Source organism: Mobula birostris, chromosome 10 (genome assembly GCF_030028105.1).
Source record: "Mobula birostris isolate sMobBir1 chromosome 10, sMobBir1.hap1, whole genome shotgun sequence".
In the NCBI taxonomy this organism is placed as follows: Eukaryota; Metazoa; Chordata; class Chondrichthyes; order Myliobatiformes; family Myliobatidae; genus Mobula; species Mobula birostris.
Window position 1 is genome coordinate 67,207,459 of NC_092379.1, and position 20,546 is coordinate 67,228,004.

Here is a 20,546-nt window from a genome sequence, read left to right on the forward strand (position 1 = left end):
TGGTGGATGAAGGAAACTCCTTTCTGCCCATCGGCTCAAACTTAAAAGCCTTGCTGCATCCTGACACAGAGAGTTTTGTTAATAAAATCCCTTAGTCATACGTACAGCAGAAGAAAGTAATTATAAAGCAGCAGAGAGAGCAGCAATTCCCCGAGGCTTCCAACAACCACAATCACCTTTTGTTTTTGGAAAACATCTGTAGCAGTTTTACTCCTGAATCCTGCTCAGCTGAAATTTTATCCACACTAAACAAGCAAAGCATTAAGGCCATAGGTTACTTGGATAAATATTAACTATACTTAGCTAAACACTGAGTAGTTATGTTCCTATTGGGAGTGGCAACTTCAACATTTTAAATGCCATTAAATTAAAAAAATGAGTTGGGCTGTTAGAATGTCTTATTCTCCGATTCATCGTTTAAAGACCAACTATTTTTTGTCTTACTTTCCAACTAATCTGGAATGAATCAAACCGAGGGATAAACAGTTACCATGGACTCTGTGCGCCAAAAGGCCTTTCCTTTACTGTTAACTCCATGAATGTCCAAAATAGGAACAGGAGTTGGATAATTGCACCTCCAAGCCTTACCCATCATTCAATAAGGTTGCAGTGGAACTGATCCTGAACACATCCCCACCTTCCTGCCCGACTTTTATACCCGTCTGATTTCATTATAGACACGCATCTGCCCCTTCTGGCCCCAGATATTCTTATTGACTCTGCCTGCCCAGCTCTCCATGGTAGAAAATTCCAAAGTCAAGTTCATGGTCGTTCACCCTCGGCTCATCAAATGTGCCTTTGGCTCTAGATTCCTCTACAGGGGGTAGCATTTTCATATCATCCCTCTTAGAAAGCTCCCAATTTCTACAAGGTCACTTGTCATTTTTCCACGGAGTGTTGGCTCAGGCTGCTTATCATTCCTCATAGAAAGGACTCACCAGTTGTAGAAAAATGCCCCTTCTCTGATATTCCATCCTTTTGCAACAAATGCATATATTTCATCTGCTGCCCTAATTGCCTGATGCATACCTACAGGACAACTTCCTGTTCCCCGTATTCTGCAGTTTCTTGTAATGGAGTAATACAGCAGGAAATAAGCACTGCTGCTCAACTCATCCATGGCAACCATGCTGCCCATCTAGCTAGTCCCATTTGCCCATTTAGCCCATGTTCCGCTGAACTGTTCCTATCCATGTACCAATCCAAATGTTTGTTAAACAATGCTCATCTCTCTCCATTTGGGACAACTTAATATTTCTCCAAAACCTCCCTCTAGTTGCCAAATTGTTGCCCTGGCCTAATTTTGCAGACACCCTTGTGATCTCATCACCACCTGTCACCCCTACCTTTGTATTGCAGGGGAAATGGCAGAGCAAGATCATCTTTCTTGGTGGATGTTTAGGGAGTGCAAGATTATGGAGCTGGTTCAGGAAAGTTCCATGGAAGGAAACAGCCAGAAATGAAGGGTGCAGCAACCTTAAGAGACCAACAGCATACCCCTATTTCTTGCTGCTGTTGCCGATCTCATCTGGAGAGCTGGTAATTACCTCAGCCCTCGTGTACACAGTATTTGGAGATGTGGCTCATTCAACACTGTCCTGTCTGAAGCAGACATTTTGTCCCTTTGTATATTTCCATCACAGAAAGGAACAGACGAATGACCTGAGGACACCACCACTCTGAGGATAAAACATTAAACCAGCAAGGTGAACGTCCGCTGTGGTAAACCATATATATATATATATGTTGTGACTGGGTTAACTGTCCGGAAATGCCCCTCTGCTGACTGCCCCTGTGGCTCCTCCCACAGAGTCCTGTATAAAGGTGTTTCACCTTGCCCCTCCCCCTCAGTCCGGGGGCAGACTCTCACCGTGGAGGTCGTATTGTACAGCGAATAAAAGCCTTTCAGTATTTTACCAAACCTTAGTCTTTTGGAGTTATTGAAGGTGCTTCATCCCCTCCACCACAATGCTAACTCTGGCTTACTTAAACTGCAGAGTAGACAACAGCGACTCTCTCGTGGCAGTCCTTCAGCATGGGCGGAGAGGTGGGGTGGTGACTTGCATCTACTCTGGTCAGTGGGTTCTGATGTAGCTGAACAGGCTGGTCTGAAATCCACAGGAGGGGCAGGAGTCTCGTGAGATGTGTGATGGGGAATCTGGGAGGAGATATCATCCGCTTGCTATAGTTCTGGAGGCCATGCGTGTTCTCCACACATGCGAATGGTCATCGGCCCAGCAAAATGAAATGTCTCCCGGACTACCCAGGAATGGGGCTGGTATGAATCACAGAGCAGCTGGTTAGAGTCGCAGGGCACCAAAGACCCGGGTTCAGTCCTGACCCCTGGCACTTTTCCTGTCTTATCCCAAAGACACGCAGATGGGTTAACTGGTCACTGCAAATTACCCATCGCAGTAGAACTGGTGAGGGGTTGGTTGATGGGAATGTGGAGGTGAGTGAGTCACAGAGAAGTAAATATAGCATTGGGACTACTCAGAGACGGGGTGGGGGGAGTGCAGTTTAATAGGATGAGTGGCCTACGTAGCCTGGAGTGTTTGGAACAGCTGAGTCTCAAGAAAGAGAAACTTAGCTGAGGGCTAGCATGATTTGAGACAGCTGTTTGGGATCTATGTAAACAATCAGTAAGAACAAAGTCTAACAATATTTCCAGCTCTTCAATACAAACACACTACTTACAAAGTTATTTTGTTTTTACAGTACCTTTTTAGGGAATTTAGACATAGATAGCATATTGCCCATTCCTAACCAGCCCTGACAGTTCGGAGTCACACACAGGCTAGACTGAGGAAAGGGCAGCTGGTTGTTACTGTAACTGAGTTGGTTTCTTTTTTATTAAAATTTCAGATTTATTGAACATAAAGGTGGGATTTAGACTCATTGACTGGTCCCAGCCTTTGTTTGGGAATCCAGTGAACATTATCCAACAGAATCATGCAGCTACAGCTACATGACTATAGCTCTGCCTTTAATACCATCATTCCAAATAAACTAATTCCTAAGCTCCCGAACCTGGGCCCTAGCACACAGATCTGCAGCTGGATCATTAACTTCCTCACAGACAGGACCCGGCTGTAAAAATAGGGGACAAGCTCTCCTCTACAATCACTCTGAACACCAGTGCCCCACAAGGCTGTGTACTCTGCCCCCTGCTGTACTCACTTTATACCCATGATTGTGTAGCCAAGTTTCCATCGAACTCAATATACAAGTTTGCTGATGACACCACAATTGTAGGCTGTATCTCCGGTAATGATGAGTTCGAGTACAGAGAGGAAATTAAGAACCTGGTGGCATGGTGCGAAGACAATAACCTATCCCTCAATGTCAGCAAGAGGAAGGAATTGGTTGTTGACTTCAGAAGGAGTAGCGGACCGCACGACCCCATTTACATCGGTGGTGCGCAAGTGGAACAGGTCAAAAGCTTTAAGTTTCTCGGGGTCAATATCACAAATGACCTGACTTGGTCCAACCAAGCAGAGTCCACTGCCAAGAAGGCCCACCAGCGCCTTTACTTCCTGAGAAAGCTAAAGAAATTTGGTAACCCTCACTAATTTTTATAGGTGCACCGTAGAAAGCATTCTTCTAGGGTGCATCACAACCTGGTATGGAAGTTGCCCTGTCCAAGACCGGAAGAAGCAGCAGAAGATCGTGAACACAGCCCAGCACATCACATAAACCAATCTTCCGTCCTTGGACTCACTTAACACCGCACGCTGTCGGAGCAGTGCTGCCAGGATAATGAAGGACACGACCCACCCTGCCAACACACTTTTCGTCCCTCTTCCCTCTGGGAGAAGGCTCAGGAGCTTGAAGACTCGTACGGCCAGATTTGGGAACAGCTTCTTTCCAACTGCGATAAGACTGCTGAACGGATCCTGATCTGGATCCGAGCCGTACCCTCCAAATATCCGGACCTGCCTCTCGGTTTTTTTGCACTACCTTAATTTCCCTTTTCTATTTTCTATTTATGATTTATAATTTAAATTTTTAATATTTACTATCGATTTGTACTCCAGGGAGCGTGAAGCGCAAAATCAAATATCGCTGTGATGATTGTACACTCTGGTATCAATTGTTTGGCGACAATAAAGTAAAGTGAATTAACACTATTATTCGAAATCTGGTAGCGCTAAGCAGTATTGCATCCATATTGTACTGTCTCAGTACTTTTATATTTGTGTGCTGTAGCACTTTTTTTATTCGCAGTTATTTTGTAAATAACACTATTCTTTGCATTTCTGGTCAGATGCTAAATGCATTTCATTGGCTTTGTATCTGTACTCGGCACAATGACAATAAAGTTGAATTTAATCTAAAGTAAAGTCATCAACTGTGGTGTAAAGAGTTCCTCAGTTAATCATATTTAAAATCTTGCTGCCAAGACACTTGGCATGGAAATCTAGGCTGCGACCACAAATATGGGACAGATGCTGAGGAAGAGGATTTCTTGGAATGTATGCGGGATGGTTTTTTGAACCAACATGTCGAGGAACCAACTAGAGAGCAAGCTATTCTGGACTGGGTTTTGAGCAATGAGGAAGGGTTAATTAGCAATCTTGTCGTGAGAGGCCCCTTGGGTAAGAGTGACCATAATATGGTGGAATTCTTCATTAAGATGGAGAGTGATATAGTTAATTCAGAAACAAAGGTTCTGAACTTAAAGAGGGGTAACTTTGAAGGTATGAGACGTGAATTAGCTAAGATAGACTGGCAAATGACACTTAAAGGATTGACGGTGGATATGCAATGGCAAGCATTTAAAGGTTGCATGGATGAACTACAACAATTGTTCATCCCAGTTTGGCAAAAGAATAAATCAAGGAAGGTAGTGCACCCGTGGCTGACAAGAGAAATTAGGGATAGTATCAATTCCAAAGAAGAAGCATACAAATTAGCCAGAGAAAGTGGCTCACCTGAGGACTGGGAGAAATTCAGAGTTCAGCAGAGGAGGACAAAGGGCTCAATTAGGAAGGGGAAAAAAGATTATGAGAGAGAACTGGCAGGAAACATAAAAACAGACTGTAAAAGCTTTTATAGATATGTAAAGAGGAAAAGACTGGTAAAGACAAATGTAGGTCCCCTGCAGACAGAAACAGGTGAATTGATTATGAGGAGCAAAGACATGGCAGACCAATTGAATAATTACTTTGGTTCTGTCTTCACTAAGGAGGACATAAATAATCTTCCAGAAATAGTAGGGGACAGAGGGTCCAGTGAGATGGAGGAACTGAGCGAAATACATGTTAGTAGGGAAGTGGTGTTAGGTAAATTGAAGGGATTGAAGGCAGATAAATCCCCAGGGCCAGATGGTCTGCATCCCAGGGTGCTTAAGGAAGTAGCCCAAGAAATAGTGGATGCATTAGTGATAATTTTTCAAAACTCGTTAGATTCTGGACTAGTTCCTGAGGATTGGAGGGTGGCTAATGTAACTCCACTTTTTAAAAAAGGAGGGAGAGAGAAACCGGGGAATTATAGACCGGTTAGCCTAACGTCGGTGGTGGGGAAACTGCTGGAGTCAGTTATCAAGGATGTGATAACAGCACATTTGGAAAGCGGTAAAATGATCGGACAAAGTCAGCATGGATTTGTGAAAGGAAAATCATGTCTGACGAATTTCATAGAATTTTTTGAGGATGTAACTAGTAGAGTGGATAGGGGAGAACCAGTGGATGTGGTATATTTGGATTTTCAGAAGGCTTTTGACAAGGTCCCACACAGGAGATTAGTGTGCAAACTTAAAGCACATGGTATTGGGGGTGAGGTATTGGTGTGGGTGGAGAGTTGGTTAGCAGACAGGAAGCAAAGAGTGGGAATAAATGGGACCTTTTCAGAATGGCAGGCGGTGACTAGTGGGGTACCGCAAGGCTCAGTGCTGGGACCCCAGTTGTTTACAATATATATTAATGACTTGGATGAGGGAATTAAATGCAGCATCTCCAAGTTTGCGGATGACACGAAGCTGGGTGGCAGTGTTAGCTGTGAGGAGGATGCTAAGAGGATGCAGGGTGACTTGGATAGGTTGGGTGAGTGGGCAAATTCATGGCAGATGCAATTTAATGTCGATAAATGTGAAGTTATCCACTTTGGTGGCAAAAATAGGAAAACAGATTATTATCTGAATGGTGGCCGATTAGGAAAAGGGGAGGTGCAACGAGACCTGGGTGTCATTATACACCAGTCATTGAAAGTGGGCATGCAGGTACGGCAGGCGGTGAAAAAGGCGAATGGTATGCTGGCATTTATAGCGAGAGGGTTCGAGTACAGGAGCAGGAGGTACTGCTGCAGTTGTACAAGGCCTTGGTGAGACCACACCTGGAGTATTGTGTGCAGTTTTGGTCCCCTAATCTGAGGAAAGACATCCTTGCCATAGAGGGAGTACAAAAAAGGTTCACCAGATTGATTCCTGGGATGGCAGGACTTTCATATGAAGAAAGAGTGGATGAACTGGGCTTGTACTCGTTGGAATTTAGAAGATTGAGGGGGGATCTGATTGAAACGTATAAGATCCTAAAGGGATTGGACAGGCTAGATGCAGGAAGATTGTTCCCGATGTTGGGGAAGTCCAGAACGAGGGGTCACAGTTTGAGGATAGAGGGGAAGCCTTTTAGGACCGAGATTAGGAAAATCTTCTTCACACAGAGAGTGGTGAATCTGTGGAATTCTCTGCCACAGGAAACAGTTGAGGCCAGTTCATTGGCTATATTTAAGAGGGAGTTAGATATGGCCCTTGTGGCTACGGTGGTCAGGGGGTATGGAGGGAAGGCTGGGGCGGGGTTCTGAGTTGGATGATCAGCCATGATCATAATAAATGGCGGTGCAGGCTCGAAGGGCCGAATGGCCTACTCCTGCACCTATTTTCTATGTTTCTATGTGATTTACTGACATAAAATGAGATTGATGGTTGCTGTTTAAAAAGAAATAAACTGAAGCTTAATCATCATTGTATATGTGGCTGTAATGAAATCAGATGAGCATAGATAGATATTTGATGGCCAGCATGGACGTGTTGGGCAGAAGGGCCTGTTTCTGTCCCAACAATGTCTCCTGGTTTGAAGGACCACACGTCCCAACCAACTGCGCCAACTGCCTATTTGACTATGAAAGGGAAACCACGCAAGCTAGCTCAGAACCACTGGAAGCAAGACTGAGATTGCATAAGACAGAGTGGTGAAAACATGGAGCAGGCAAACAGGTCACTCAGCCCATCAAGTCCATGCTGGCTACCAAACACCGCTCTGCATATTTACTAATTCCATTTTATTGTCTTAGAATTATATACCGTGCGCATTTTCCTCACATTTCCTCAGATTTTACCACTTACTTACACACTCATAGTAGTTTACAATAGCGAACTAACCTACTGACCGACACACATTTGGAACATAGGAAGAAACATCTGTAGGAAGGATCTGGATTGACCATGGATCTTGGGTACCAGTTGGTAGCATCTCTCCTATCTGCATCATTGCATTGCCCGACGATGTTCGCCAGTGGAGTCTGGTTTAGACTTCATTCTGACCTATCAGTTCTGAGACCTGAGGGGATAAGCCATCTAGTTCCCTGTTGGCGGTTCTTAGCCTTCAACTTCCTGGAACAGCGTACCACCAGGGCACCAACCAGGATGAAGATTTGGACGCAGTCATATCATCCTTTTATTTTGCATTGGTAACACAGGAAGGAGCAACACCGCTTGCTCGAAGGCAGCAGCAGCCCGAGGAAGAAACAATAAACCAGCAAAGTGAACTTCAGCTCCACCCCAACGTCAGCTCTGCCTTACTTAATGTAAGCCAAAGGAGAGACAACCTCTCCTGCAGCAGTTTGTTGGGATGGAGGGTAACCCACATCTACTCCAATCTGGTGGGTTCAGATGTGGGTGATGAGCTGCTGTGGGGATCTACAGGAAGCCTGATGGGATGGGTAGTGGCGGGTTTGGAAGGAAATACCACCCTTCCGCCATATTCACTGAACTTTGACATCTCACCTCAATCTCCAGTGCTGCTTCTCTGGGACCAGTAATTCCAGGAATCAGTGAGGATGCTAGATATTTTTCCAAGCAAGGTTTGAGAACATTTTCAAATCACTTTCTCCATCTACCTGAGAATCTCCTTCAGAGTGGCTCTGATAATAAATGTGCTTTGAAACGGATTCAGTAGTCTGACTTTGGGCATGTGACCTTTAGAGCCAACAGAAAGTAATCTGGGCTGCTGTAGTGGAGGATGCTGACCTGGGAGAAGAGGTTAATATTGGTTTGCTTCCCTTGCAGGTAGGTTTGGAAGGTTTTGCAGAGAGGGTGGCCCGTAAAGTGCTTTCAGGCAGTACAGTTGGTAGTGTAGGTCATATAAGGGATAGAAGCAGCTTAAACCTGCGGGAAGGACACTAGAAAGAGCTCCTCAACTGCAACCCTTTTGTTTATGTGAGCCCACTGGACTTAGCCCCATAGCAACCTATTCAAGCTAGCCTCAGTGCCACTCGCAGCCAACAAGTTGTTGAAAGGTCCAGAACCTGATTCAGAAACAACAAGGATTCCCACTGAAATCCCTAAACCTTGGCAGCAAAGGGGCTCCAGTTACAAATTTTTGCTATCTACATCTGGAAAGTGGACCATAAAGATGCTGTAATCATGACCATCTTGACTGCTGTAACTACAGTGTGTCTCCCAGTTGTGTGGCACAGGTAAAGTCATTGCCAGGGTTCTCCTCAACCACCTTTTCCCAGTGATCCAAGAGTGATTCCTTCCAGAAGCACAGTGGCATGATGCATGATGTTCACTGTATGATAATTCTAAGAAAGATGGTTTAAGCATAAATAGCCTCTATATGTGGCCTTCTTCAGTCTCAAACTTCAATCAAGACCTAATAATTGGCAAATAGTATCCATGTAAGCCAAGTATCAGGAAATAGCCATTCCTGGCAAGAGATGATGTTCAATTATACCATTAAGTATTGAGTATCATCATCATTGATATAACTCCACTGGACAAACCAGGCAAATGCAATGGGCTTTGACATCAGCAGGTCAGACTTGACGGATTCTGCTTTCATCCAATGTCCCAGTGGGGGAAGAGATGAATTCCTGGTATCCTCAAGCTTTCGTGGAATGTGGTGCTTGATTCTCAGCAGCCTCATCGTGGTTATACTCTGGAGTCGTTGGGAGAACCAAAGAAGAAAACAGAACATGGAAAGAGACCCTTTGGACTATCAGGCCCATGCCAAACATCAACTGCTCATCCGTACTAATCTTACATCAATCCTTTTCATTCTCCCCATACTCCAAACAACTCTTTCTGTAGTCTACCACTCACGTACACACCAGGGAAACATTACAGTGGACAATTAATCTAGCAATCCGCACTTCTTTGGAATGTGAGATGGAACAGGAGCACCCAGGGAAAACCCATAGAGAGAACATGCAAACTCAACAGAGACAGCATTGGAGGTCAGTGACTCTGTTGCCGTGAGGTAACAACTCTATTATTTATGTTACTGTGTGGCCCCATAGCTTAATATCTATAGCCTTTGAGAATAACTGACAATGGCACTCTGTTGGTCAGGATGAGAGTGTCTGGCCAAGTTCTGGAGGTGCCAACTCTGTGAATTGGGAAGACAGTGGCTACTGAAGAGGATGGGAGGTTCCTTTGCAATTGAAACACAATATTTAAACTCAGGAAATGCAAACCTGACTCAGGTTTTTGAATACTTCAGTATGTGAAAGTGTCATGAGAAATCTTAAAACACATGCCCACAAGTCAATTATAGGAAACCCATGTAACCATGTCAGATTCATTAGATACCCTCAAACTGTTATTCAGTCACACTTGAACCTTTGTTATAAAGAAAGAAAATAACAGGATGATAGAGCAGCAGTAAAGCTGCGAATGCTGACAACATTCAGCACGTCTGGCAGCATTGCTGGAAAAACCAAAAGTAAACACTTCAGGTCAAAGACTTTTCTTCTGAACTTGGAGCGAAAGGAAAACAAGTTAGAGTTCATGTGAATTGATGGCGAGGGAGGGATGGGTCAGCCACAGGGTCTGTCTGTGATATGGTGAGGGTAGAACCACTACAACAATAAGTTGGAGAGCTCCACGGTCAACAGGTTAACTGGAGCATTTAGAGGGTACAGACACAGAAGAGTAATGTGTTGGAAACACCAAGACTAAAGAGGAAAAAAACTAAGCCAATATCACACATAGATACTTGGACTGCAGATGGCTAGTTCTAACGTAGACAGACAGATTACATAAACTGGATAACTTGATGTTGAGCACAAAAGGCTTCAACTTACCCATATGGAAGATGAGGAGCCATTCCTCGCTCGTGCATTGGTTCTCATTGTAAGAGAGTAGGGGGCCACAGAGAGAAAGGTTGGGGAGGAGTACGAAAATGAAATGAAGGGACAGGCAACTGGATCTCCAGTGGTTGCGTGAGGGGGCGCGAGGCGACAAATAACCATCGGAACAGATAGAGCAGTGGTCCCCAACCACCAGGCCGTGGACCGGTACCGGGCCATGAGGAGATGATATGATTTGGCGATATGAGTCAGCTGCACCTTTCCTCATCCCCTGTCACGCACTGGTGAACTTGAATGTACGCAAGGTGATTACCCGCGCGAGCTCATCACGCACGCGTCATCCATGTCAGCGCGGGAAGGAGATCAACTCCTTGAGCTTGCAAATGACGGCAGGCTGAAAAGTATGTTTGACATAACATCTCTGCTGGCATTCTGGATCAAAGTCAGGCTAAATATCCTGAGATAGCCACTAAAGCACTGAAAACGCTACTTCTATTTCCAACATATCTCTGCAATGAATGCAACGAAAACTAAATTGCGGAATAGACTGGACATAAGGAACCCCGTTCGAGTATCGCTGTCTCCCATCACCTATCAATAGGACCGTATTGTTGCAGAGAAACAAGCCCAGGGCTCCCACTGATTCAGTAATATTGGTGTGTTGCAATGATTTTATATGTTCATAGCAGGAAAATACGTGCTGTCTGTTTAATATTCAAACGTTATTTAAAATGTTATGATGCTATTGACTTATAAATGACCTATAGAACCATATAACAATTACAGCACGGAAATAGGCAATCTCGGCCCTTCTAGTCCGTGCCGAACGCTACTCTCACCTAGTCCCACCGACCTGTACTCAGCCCATAACCCTCCATTCCCTTCCTGTCCACATACATATCTAATTTAAGTTTAAATGACAACATTGAACCTGCCTCTACCACTTCTACTGAAAGTCCGTTCAACACTTACTTCAAGCTCCCCTGTCCTCACCTGATAATTGATCTATCACTATATTCAAGCGAGGAAAATATGCGCTGTGTTTTTAATATTAAATTCGTTAGATAAACCCTTTTAGAAATGAAATTGCATGTATTAGCCACTTACCATCGATATTCCGGTCGTGATTAACATAGCCCCCCCGCACCCCCCCCCACCGAACAGAATCGGCAAAAGCAATTTGTAGGGAAAAATTGGCACGTTCACACATGCGTACTGGTGCCCGCGCAAGGCTTCATGGTCATTGTAGTTTTTCCCGGGGTAAACAACGTATTTGACTGCTACTTTTGTCCGTTGGCACCCTACCCACCCCCCACCAACACCACCCCCTCCCCCCTGTCGGTCGGTCTGCAAGAATATTGTCCGCAAAAAAAAAAACCGGTCCACAGTGCAAAAAAGGTTGGGGACCCCTGAGATAGAGGAGCCAACCAGGGAGGGGATTGTCACAGTGAAACCGCATCTTGTTATCGTCCTAATGGAAAGATTATTAAACAGGTCCAAGGGAAAAATTTTCAATAAAGCTTTTGAGCTGGAAGAGAAATATTTGCAAAAAGGGTGTGGCACTTCATCAGTGGTAGGGCAGTGTTTAAATTATCAGGTTAATAACCCAGAGACCCAAAACAACATGGATCCAAATTTATATCAACAAACTGGGTTTAGTATGACGATTACCACAAAATTACCATGTTATGATAAAAATTTGCCCAGTCTACCAAGGTCCTTTGGAAGAGCAAATTGTACTAATATCTGGTGCAATGTAGTTGATTCTTAAACATAGGTAGTCAGGGTAAAGGATGAAATAAAGGATGATCTTTCGACTGATCCCCACACCCTCCAAATACACCTGAATCATTCTTGAATATCGTTGAGAGGATCAAGTTGATTTAAATTATAAAACTACTAATAGTAACAGGAAGAGATGTGGCGAATGTTCAGGGGATATTTGTGTGGAGTTCTGCACAAGTACATTCCAATGAGACAGGGAAGTTATGGTAGGATACAGGAACCGTGATGTACAAAGGCTGTAATAAATCTAGTCAAGAAGAAAAGAGACGCTTACAAAAGGTTCATAGAGTTAGGTAATGTTTGGGATCTAGAAGATTATAAGGTTAACAGGAAGGAGCTTAAAAAGGAAATTAGGAGCGTCAGAAGGGGCCATGAGAAGGCACGGGCAGCCAGGATTAAGGAAAACCCCAAGGCATTCTACAAGTATGTGAAGAGCAGGAGGATAAGATGTGAAAGAATAGGACCTATCAAGTGTGACAGTGGGAAAGTGTGTATGGAACCGGAGGTAGCAGGGGTACTTAATGAATACCTTACTTCAGTATTCACTATGGAAAAGGATCTTGGTGATTGTGGTGATGACTTGCAGCAGACTGAAAAGCTTGAGCATGTAGATATTAAGGAAGAGGATGTGCTGGAGCTTTTGGAAGGCATCAAGTTGGATAAGTCGCCAGGACTGGATGAGATGTACCCCAGGCTACTGTGGGAGGTGAAGGAGGAGATTGCTTAGCCTCTGGCGATGATCTTTGCATCATCAATGGGGAAGGGAGAGGTTCCGGAGGATTGGAGGGTTGCGGATGTTGTTCCTTTATTCAAGAAAGGGAGTAGAGGTAGCCCAGGAAATTATAGACCAGTGAGTCTTAGTTCAGTGGTTGGTAAGTTGATGGAGAAGATCCTGAGAGGCAAGATTTATGGAACGTTTGGAGAGGTATAATATAACTAGGAACAGTCAGCATGGCTTTGTCAAGGGCAGGTCGTGCCTTACGAGCCTGATTTAATTTTTTGAGGATGCGACTACACACATTGATGAAGGAAGAGCAGTAGATGTAGTGTATATGGATTTTAGCAAGGCATTTGAGAAGGTACTCCATGCAAGTCTTATTGAAATAGTAAGGAGGCAAGGGATCCAAGGGGACATTACTTTGTGGATCCAGGACTGGCTTGCCCACGGAAGGCAAAGAGTGGTTGTAGACAGGTCATATTCTGCATGGAGGTCGGTGAGCAGTGGTGTGCCTCAGGGCTCTGTTCTGGGACCCTTACTCTTCGTAATTTTTATAAATGACATGGATGAGGAAGTGGAGGGATGGGTTAGTAAGTTTGTTGATGACACAAAGGTTGGAGGTGTTGAGGATAGTGTGGAAGGCTGTCAGATGTTACAGCAGGACATTGACAGGATGCAAAACTGAGCTGAGAAGTGGCAGATGGACTTCAACTAAGATAAATGTGAAGTAGTTCATTTTGGTAGGTCAAATATGATGGCAGAATATAGTATTAATGGTAAGACTCTTGGCAGTGTGGAGGATCAGAGGGATCTTGGTACCGAGTCCTCTGCTCAAAGCAGCTGCACAGGTTAAGAAGACATACGGTGTATTGGCCTTCATTAATCGTGGAATTGAATTCAGGAGCCGAGAGGTAATGTTGCAGCTATATAGGACCCTAGTCAGACCCTAGTTGGAGTACTGTGCTCCGTTCTGGTCACCTCACTACAGGAAGGATGTGGAAGCCATAGAAAGGGTGCAGAGGATTGGGGAGCATGCCTTATGAAAACAGGTTGAGTGAACTCGGCCTTTTCTCCTTGGAGTGATGGAGGATGAGAAGTGACCTGACAGAGGTGTATAAGATGATGAGAGGCATTGATTGTGTGGATAGTCAGAGGCTTTTTCCCAGGGCTGAAATGGTTGCCACAAGAGGACACAGGTTTAAGGTGCTTGGGAGTAGGTACAGAGGAGATGTCAGGGGTAAATTTTTTACTCAGAGAGTGGTGAGTGTGTGGAATGGGCTGCCGGCAACGGTGGTGGAGGCGGATGCCATAGGGTCTTTTAAGAGACTTTTAGATAGCTACATGGAACTTAGAAAAATAGAGGGCTATGGGGAAGTCTAGTAATTTCTAAGGTAGGGACATATTCAGCACAACTTTGTGGGCCAAAGGGCCTCTAGTGTGCTGTAGGTTTTCTATGTTTCGATGTTATTAATTTAAATTAGCAGACAATTGGCTGGAATCTGGGATTCCTGATCCCAGTTTGACTTCATTTCCTCATTCTGGAATTACATACAAGGCCAAGTATCATTGTTTGTCGTTGGGAACTGTAAGAGAGGTCAGGAGGTAAACATCAGACCAAACAAAAAAAAAAGCAGACATGCATCAGTCCCTCTTTTGAATGAACACAAGGACTCAATGTTCTTGGCACTGCAAGGTTAAGAATTCCAAATGCTCACCACCTTCTGAATGAAAAAAAACACATATTCTCGTTGCTTCAGTCCTAAAAGCCTTATTCTGAGACCCACCACTGGTTCTAAACATTTCTTTGTCTTGTCAAGTCACATGACAGTCTTGTAAGTTTTTCTAATTGTCTTGTTTTGTAAGATTCAAAGACACTTGTTAAAGACATGTAATAAGTTGTTCTGGCCACCAGTTCTATCTTAGCTGACACTTAATGAGTGGTTCACCATCTGACACCCCAGAGCCTTTCCACCGTGCACATGGCAGGACTCAGGTGTGTGATGGAAGACCCTGCACCTGCCTGGATGAGTGGAGCTCCTATATTTCATCAATATGCTCAACAACATCCAAGACAAAGTGTTCCACTTGACTAGTACTCTAAACATTTATTCCCTCTACCATTGGCAAACAGTGGTTGCAGTGTTGGCAACCTACAAAACACCATCAAGAAAACACAGGGCAGCAGGTTTACACAAGCACCATTACCTACATGTATCCCCCAAACTGACATACTGCCCTGACTGAATGGTATATTGCTGTTCCTTTGTAAACCGTGAAACTCCCTTGTCGAACAGCAGTGTGGAAACAGTTGCACCAGAAGGACCGGAGTAATTCAAAGCACCTCCAGCTTCTCAGAGGCCATTAGGGATGGGAGGTAAATGCTGGCTTTGCCCACAAGACCTACATGCCAGGACTACAGGTGATGGTAATCCTTTGAACGTGAAGCATTCGACAGAGGTGGCAAAGTGTTTTAGATTTTTGGCCGGATATCTGTCAAGAAATGCAATGGTCTTTTTCTCTCCGTGAAACTCAGGCAGATGGTGATACATGAATGTACTGTTACGATCAGGTTAGGGAAACACCCCTTAGGAATAAAGCTTCCAACTATAAGCTCACACAATTCTAAGGGATGCAGGTAGGAAGAGAAGGCGATTATAGAGCAACTCAGATCCAGTCCTCCATTCAAGTGCCCCAGGACACTTGGCCCATTTCGTTTCACCCATCCACAGGGTCCTTAATCTTTCACCCAACTGAACCCTGCAGTCAGTGTTACATATGTAATAGAGCAAAAGCCATTTTGTGCCCCGGATGAAACCATGGACAGTGCATAAAACAACTGACTGAGTAGTTCTCTCAGATGATTTGATCAGCAGCTGAGAAATCCCCCATTACGTTTCCAGTATGAGACGGGCCTGAATTGAATGATAGGTCTTCGAGATAACATCAGAAAGAGAGTGGTTCAGAGAGTGCACGAGTATCACAGTGCCCCAATGAAGCAAGAGTCTAGGTAACAGGCTAATTTCTCAAGCTAATATCTCAAGAATAGGATGAGAACTCTATGCTTTTGGAGCTGGACAAGAATGCAATCATTTGACAGGATGATGTGAAAATCAAGCTATTCAATGAGTATCACATTTTTGTTGTAGTGAAAGAAAAGCCTATGAGATTTTACCTCAGTGTAATTTACATCCTGCATTCCTGAATCCTCTTTTGTTGCTGCTTCCTCCTCAACGTTGGGAGTAATGGCTTTGAAAGCTGAACATCCTTTAGGAAATAATTCTGTGAATAAAAAAAAAACAACATTGTAAATGTACAAACAACAGGGTCCTAACGAAGGGTCTCGGCCTGAAACGTCGACTGTACCTCTTCCTAGAGATGCTGCCTGGCCTGCTGTGTTCACCAGCAACTTTGATGTGTGTTGATTGTAAATATACATACATCAGATGCAAATTAAATCTTAACAGGTGCACAAACAGCAAACAATAGAGCAGTTATAACTGTACTCAGTTATTTTTCCCCTTTGTAGTGCTTCAATATAATGATGTGATGTAAAGACCTGTGTGGGTGACATGAGAAACTAAGTTTTTCACTGAACTCCAGTACATATGAAAATAATATACCAATTAGCCAATAAAGCACTACCCTTTGATTCTGCCCCTTAAGCCACAGTGTTTTAAACAATGAAAGAAAAATATAACTGACTTTGCAGACTTTTTATTTTGATTGTTTTCAGCACCGGAAGCTGCCATTTGGCCCAAAGTGTCTACGCTGGCTCTCATACAATGCCATTCTCTTCACATTTTCTTATAACCTAATGCACACATCTGACACTCATTCTGCTTCCGTCTCCCCAGATTCACAGCTACTCCTCCCAAATTCTAACACTTGGCAGCATGCCAGGAATAATTTACAGTAGCCAATCAACCTTACAACCTGCAGGTCTTTGGGACGTGGAAGGAAACGGGACGACCCGGGGGAAATCCAGTCTTAGGGAGAACATGCAAACCCCACACACACAGTGCTGGAAGTCATGACCAAACATGGGTCAGTAGAGCTATGAAGCAATGCATCGACCAGCTGCACCACTGTATTGCCATAGCTTTAGTGAATAAAAATTTAAAATAACAAGGGACTAAAATCCCAAACTAATAAAAAAAGGCAAAACCAAGATCTGATGAGATGGCAAGCCCGGAATTGTATTGTAGCAGCAATTGCTTTAATTGATATACTGGGGATGTTGGGTATTGCCGGTAACACAAGTTTCTATTGTCCATTACTAATTTCCTCCAGTTCCCTCCCACATCCCAAGGACACATAGGTTGGTTAAATGGCCCTTGTGTATCAAAAGGGAGGGAAGAAGTTACACAAACTGGAGGTTGGGTTTGAAGGGAACATTCTGGGACTATCTGGTTATGGATCTGAAAGGCCACTTTCTGTGTTGCAATAATTACGTCGCAGGGAGGCCGGCAGAATGGGCAGACAAGCAGCAGGTGGAATTTACCTGAGATCATGTGTGTTAGGGAGGGATGGTAGACAGTTAGTGGCAGCTCCAAGTAGTAGTATGTAAGAACAGAGGAGGTGGCAAGGTATATTTCAAGAGCACTTGGCAAAGGAAATAGATATTGTAGGTAGATTCACTGAGTTATACAACATAGAAACAGGCCCTTTGGCCCTATTTGTTCAAGTGGACTAAGATGATGAGCAATGTTAATCAGATTTGCCTATGTTTGATCCATATCTCTATAAACCTTTCTTATCCATGCACTTGTCCAATTGTGTTCTAACTAGTGTATTCAGATCCACCACTTATGTTGGCAGCTAGTTCCACAGACCCACCACACTCTGTGTTAAAAAACTTGCTTCTCTGATCCCCTTTAAATCTTTCCCCTCTCACCTTAAAACTACGCCCTTAAGATGTAGACTGCTCTACCAGAGGGGGAAGAACAGATTGAGACCACCTATCCTATTTGTAAGGAATATAATTTTATAAACCCCCATAAAGTCACTCCTTTATTCCAGAGAACTCCCCTCCAGTCTCTTCCCTATGACTCAAGCCCTTCAGTTCAGCAAATTCCTGTCAAACTTTTCTGCACCTTCTCTGGTTTTCAGACATATTTGCTATAATGACCAGAACAATACATACTCCAAATGCAACCTTATCAATGCTATGCATGACTGTAACATGATGCCCCAACTCAAATACTCCATACCTCAACCACCAAAGGCAAGTATTCCTTAGTTACAACTGTCTCACTATATCACCACTTTCAAGGAACTATGTATTTACCCAAACACCCTGCTGTTCAATAACGTTCTCCAGGGCCCCATCATTCACTTCGTATATCTTGGCCAAATATTTTCAGGCTTTATAACAGAGATATTGAGTACAAAAAGCAGAGAGGTTATGCTGTAGGTTTTAAAACTCTGGTTAGGCCACAAGTAAAGTACTTCATCCGCTTCTTGCTACCACAACTTAGGAAGGATGTGGAGAATTACCAGAATGGTTGTAACAAAGGGAAATACTTGCTGGAAGGTTAGGTTGGAGAGGCCAAAGTTGTTCCCCTTGAAGCAGAGGTGGTTGCAATGAGGGCTGACAGATGTGCACCGGATTAGAATTTGTTTAAGACAGATAAAGACTAAGTGGCTTGTAGAAGGACCAGGGTCACAGATCTCAGGTTCTAGACTAGCAATACTGGGACATGAGAAATAACTATATTTTAAAACAGACAATGATAATTATTTGGAAGGAGCTACAAACAATTTGCTGATGGAATCCAGTGGATCAAGTAGTATCTGCTGAGGGAAAGGAATTTTTGACATTTCAGGTGAAAGCCCTGCATCAGAACTGAGAGAAGAGAGGGAAGATACCTAGTAGAAATATAATGGGGGGAGCGGTGAGATGGAGGCCAGTTAGTGATCAGAATCAGATTTAAAATTGCCGGCATATGTCATGAAATTTGTTTTGCGGTAGCAGTACATTGCAATACATAATAATACAAAGTATAAATTACAAAAATATATATACAAGTACGTGTGTGTGCGCGCGCACAGAAAGAGGAAAATTAAAAGGAAAATATTGAGGTAAGATTCAGGGGTTCATTGTCCATTCAGAAATCCGATGGCGGAGAAGCTGTTCCTGAAACATTGAGTATATGTCTTCTCAAATTCCCAATGAAGTCTAGCTGCTGTCGTGCCTTCTTTGTAATTGCATCAATATGCTGCGTCCAGGATAGATCCTCAGAGATGTTGACACCCAGGAACTTGAAACTGCTCACCCTTTCCACTTCTGCTTCCTCTATGAGGACTGGTGTGTGCTCACTCGACTTCCCTTCTGAAGTCCACAATCAATTCTTTGGTCTTACTGATGTTGAGTGCAAGGTTGTTGCTGTGACTCCACTCAACCAGCTGATATAGCTTGCATCCTCATTGGCAGAATTTCAAATGGCAACAATAAAAAACAAGAGAATATCTGCAGATGCTGGAAATCCAAGGAACACACACAAAATGCTGCCTGGCCTGCTGCTCCTGTAGCATCTTGTGGGTATTTTCTGCCAACAATATTGTGTCATTGGCAAATTTATAGATGGCCTTTAAGTTGTGCCTAGCCACACAGTTGTGGGTGTAGAGAGAGGAGAACAGTGGGCTAAGCACACACATTCTTGAGGTTTGCCAGTGAGGAGATGTTATATCCGATCCACATAGATTGTGGTGTCCTGCTGAGGAAGTCAAGGGTCCAGTCAATAAACAGCAGCCTGACATAGGTACTACTATTGTCCAAGTGATCCAAGGCCGAGTGGAAAGCCAGTGAGATTGCATCCACTGTAGAGCTATTGTGGCAATAGGCAAATTGTTCAGGCAGGAGTTGATTCAAGCCATGATCAGCCTCTCAAAGCACTTCATCACAGTAGATGTAATGCCACTGGGTGATAGTGGTTGAAGCAGCTCACCTTGTTCTTCTTGGGAGCTGGTAATATTATCACCCTTTTGAAGCCAATGGGAATCTGTAACAACGATGGACTAACTGCTCTGACTGCAGCAATGAGAGACTGAAGATGCCCATGACCACTCCCACCAGTTGGCTGGCACAGGTTTTCAGAACTCTACCAAGTACACCATCAGGGCCTGATAGCTTGTGATAGATGTTCAGGCCCTTATGAAAGATGTTCTGACATCGGCCTCTGAGACTGAAATCACAAGATCACCGGATGCTGCAGGGATTCGCATAAAAAGTATTGACCTCATCTGGGACTGAAGCATCACAGCCATTCATGATGTTATGTATTACATTGTAGGAATTAATGGCCTGTAAGCCCTGCCAGAGCTGACATGCATTCAATTCTGCCTCTAACCTCAACTGGAATTGTTTCCTCACTCTTCAAATAGCATTCCACAGGTTGTACCTGGGCTTCTTGCACAGCAGATTCAGGAGGGGTGAATGATAATCAGCAGCTGAAGCCAGGTGATGAAGATGTAGGAATGGAATTGTGAGACAAAGGCAGGTGGATGATAGATTCAGGTAGACAAACAATGAGGAGAGGCAGATGGAGCCAGGTGGGGTAAGGGCAGGGTAAAAGTGGAGATAACTAGGAGGATGGTAAGCCAAAACACTAAGGTGGAATGTGATACGATGATAATGGGCACCATCAGGGTAGAGGTGAAGGGCAGAAGAAGCCAGAACTAGATGGACAGAGCTGATGGGTGAAATGAGGAGGTAGTAGATGAAATGAACCAG

The 20,546-nt window shown here is 44.0% G+C and overlaps 1 protein-coding gene across 2 annotated transcripts in view; it reads right to left on the reverse strand.

The window, feature by feature from the left end:
* The window catches only part of dock11 (dedicator of cytokinesis 11), a 325,211-nt gene that overhangs the window by 59,633 nt on the left and 245,032 nt on the right, over nucleotides 1-20,546 (reverse strand). For both annotated transcript variants that reach the window (XM_072270403.1, XM_072270404.1), the window contains exon 45: nucleotides 15,987-16,093. In XM_072270403.1, the coding sequence (XP_072126504.1) occupies nucleotides 15,987-16,093 (107 nt within the window). The remainder of the gene's footprint in view (nucleotides 1-15,986; nucleotides 16,094-20,546) is intronic.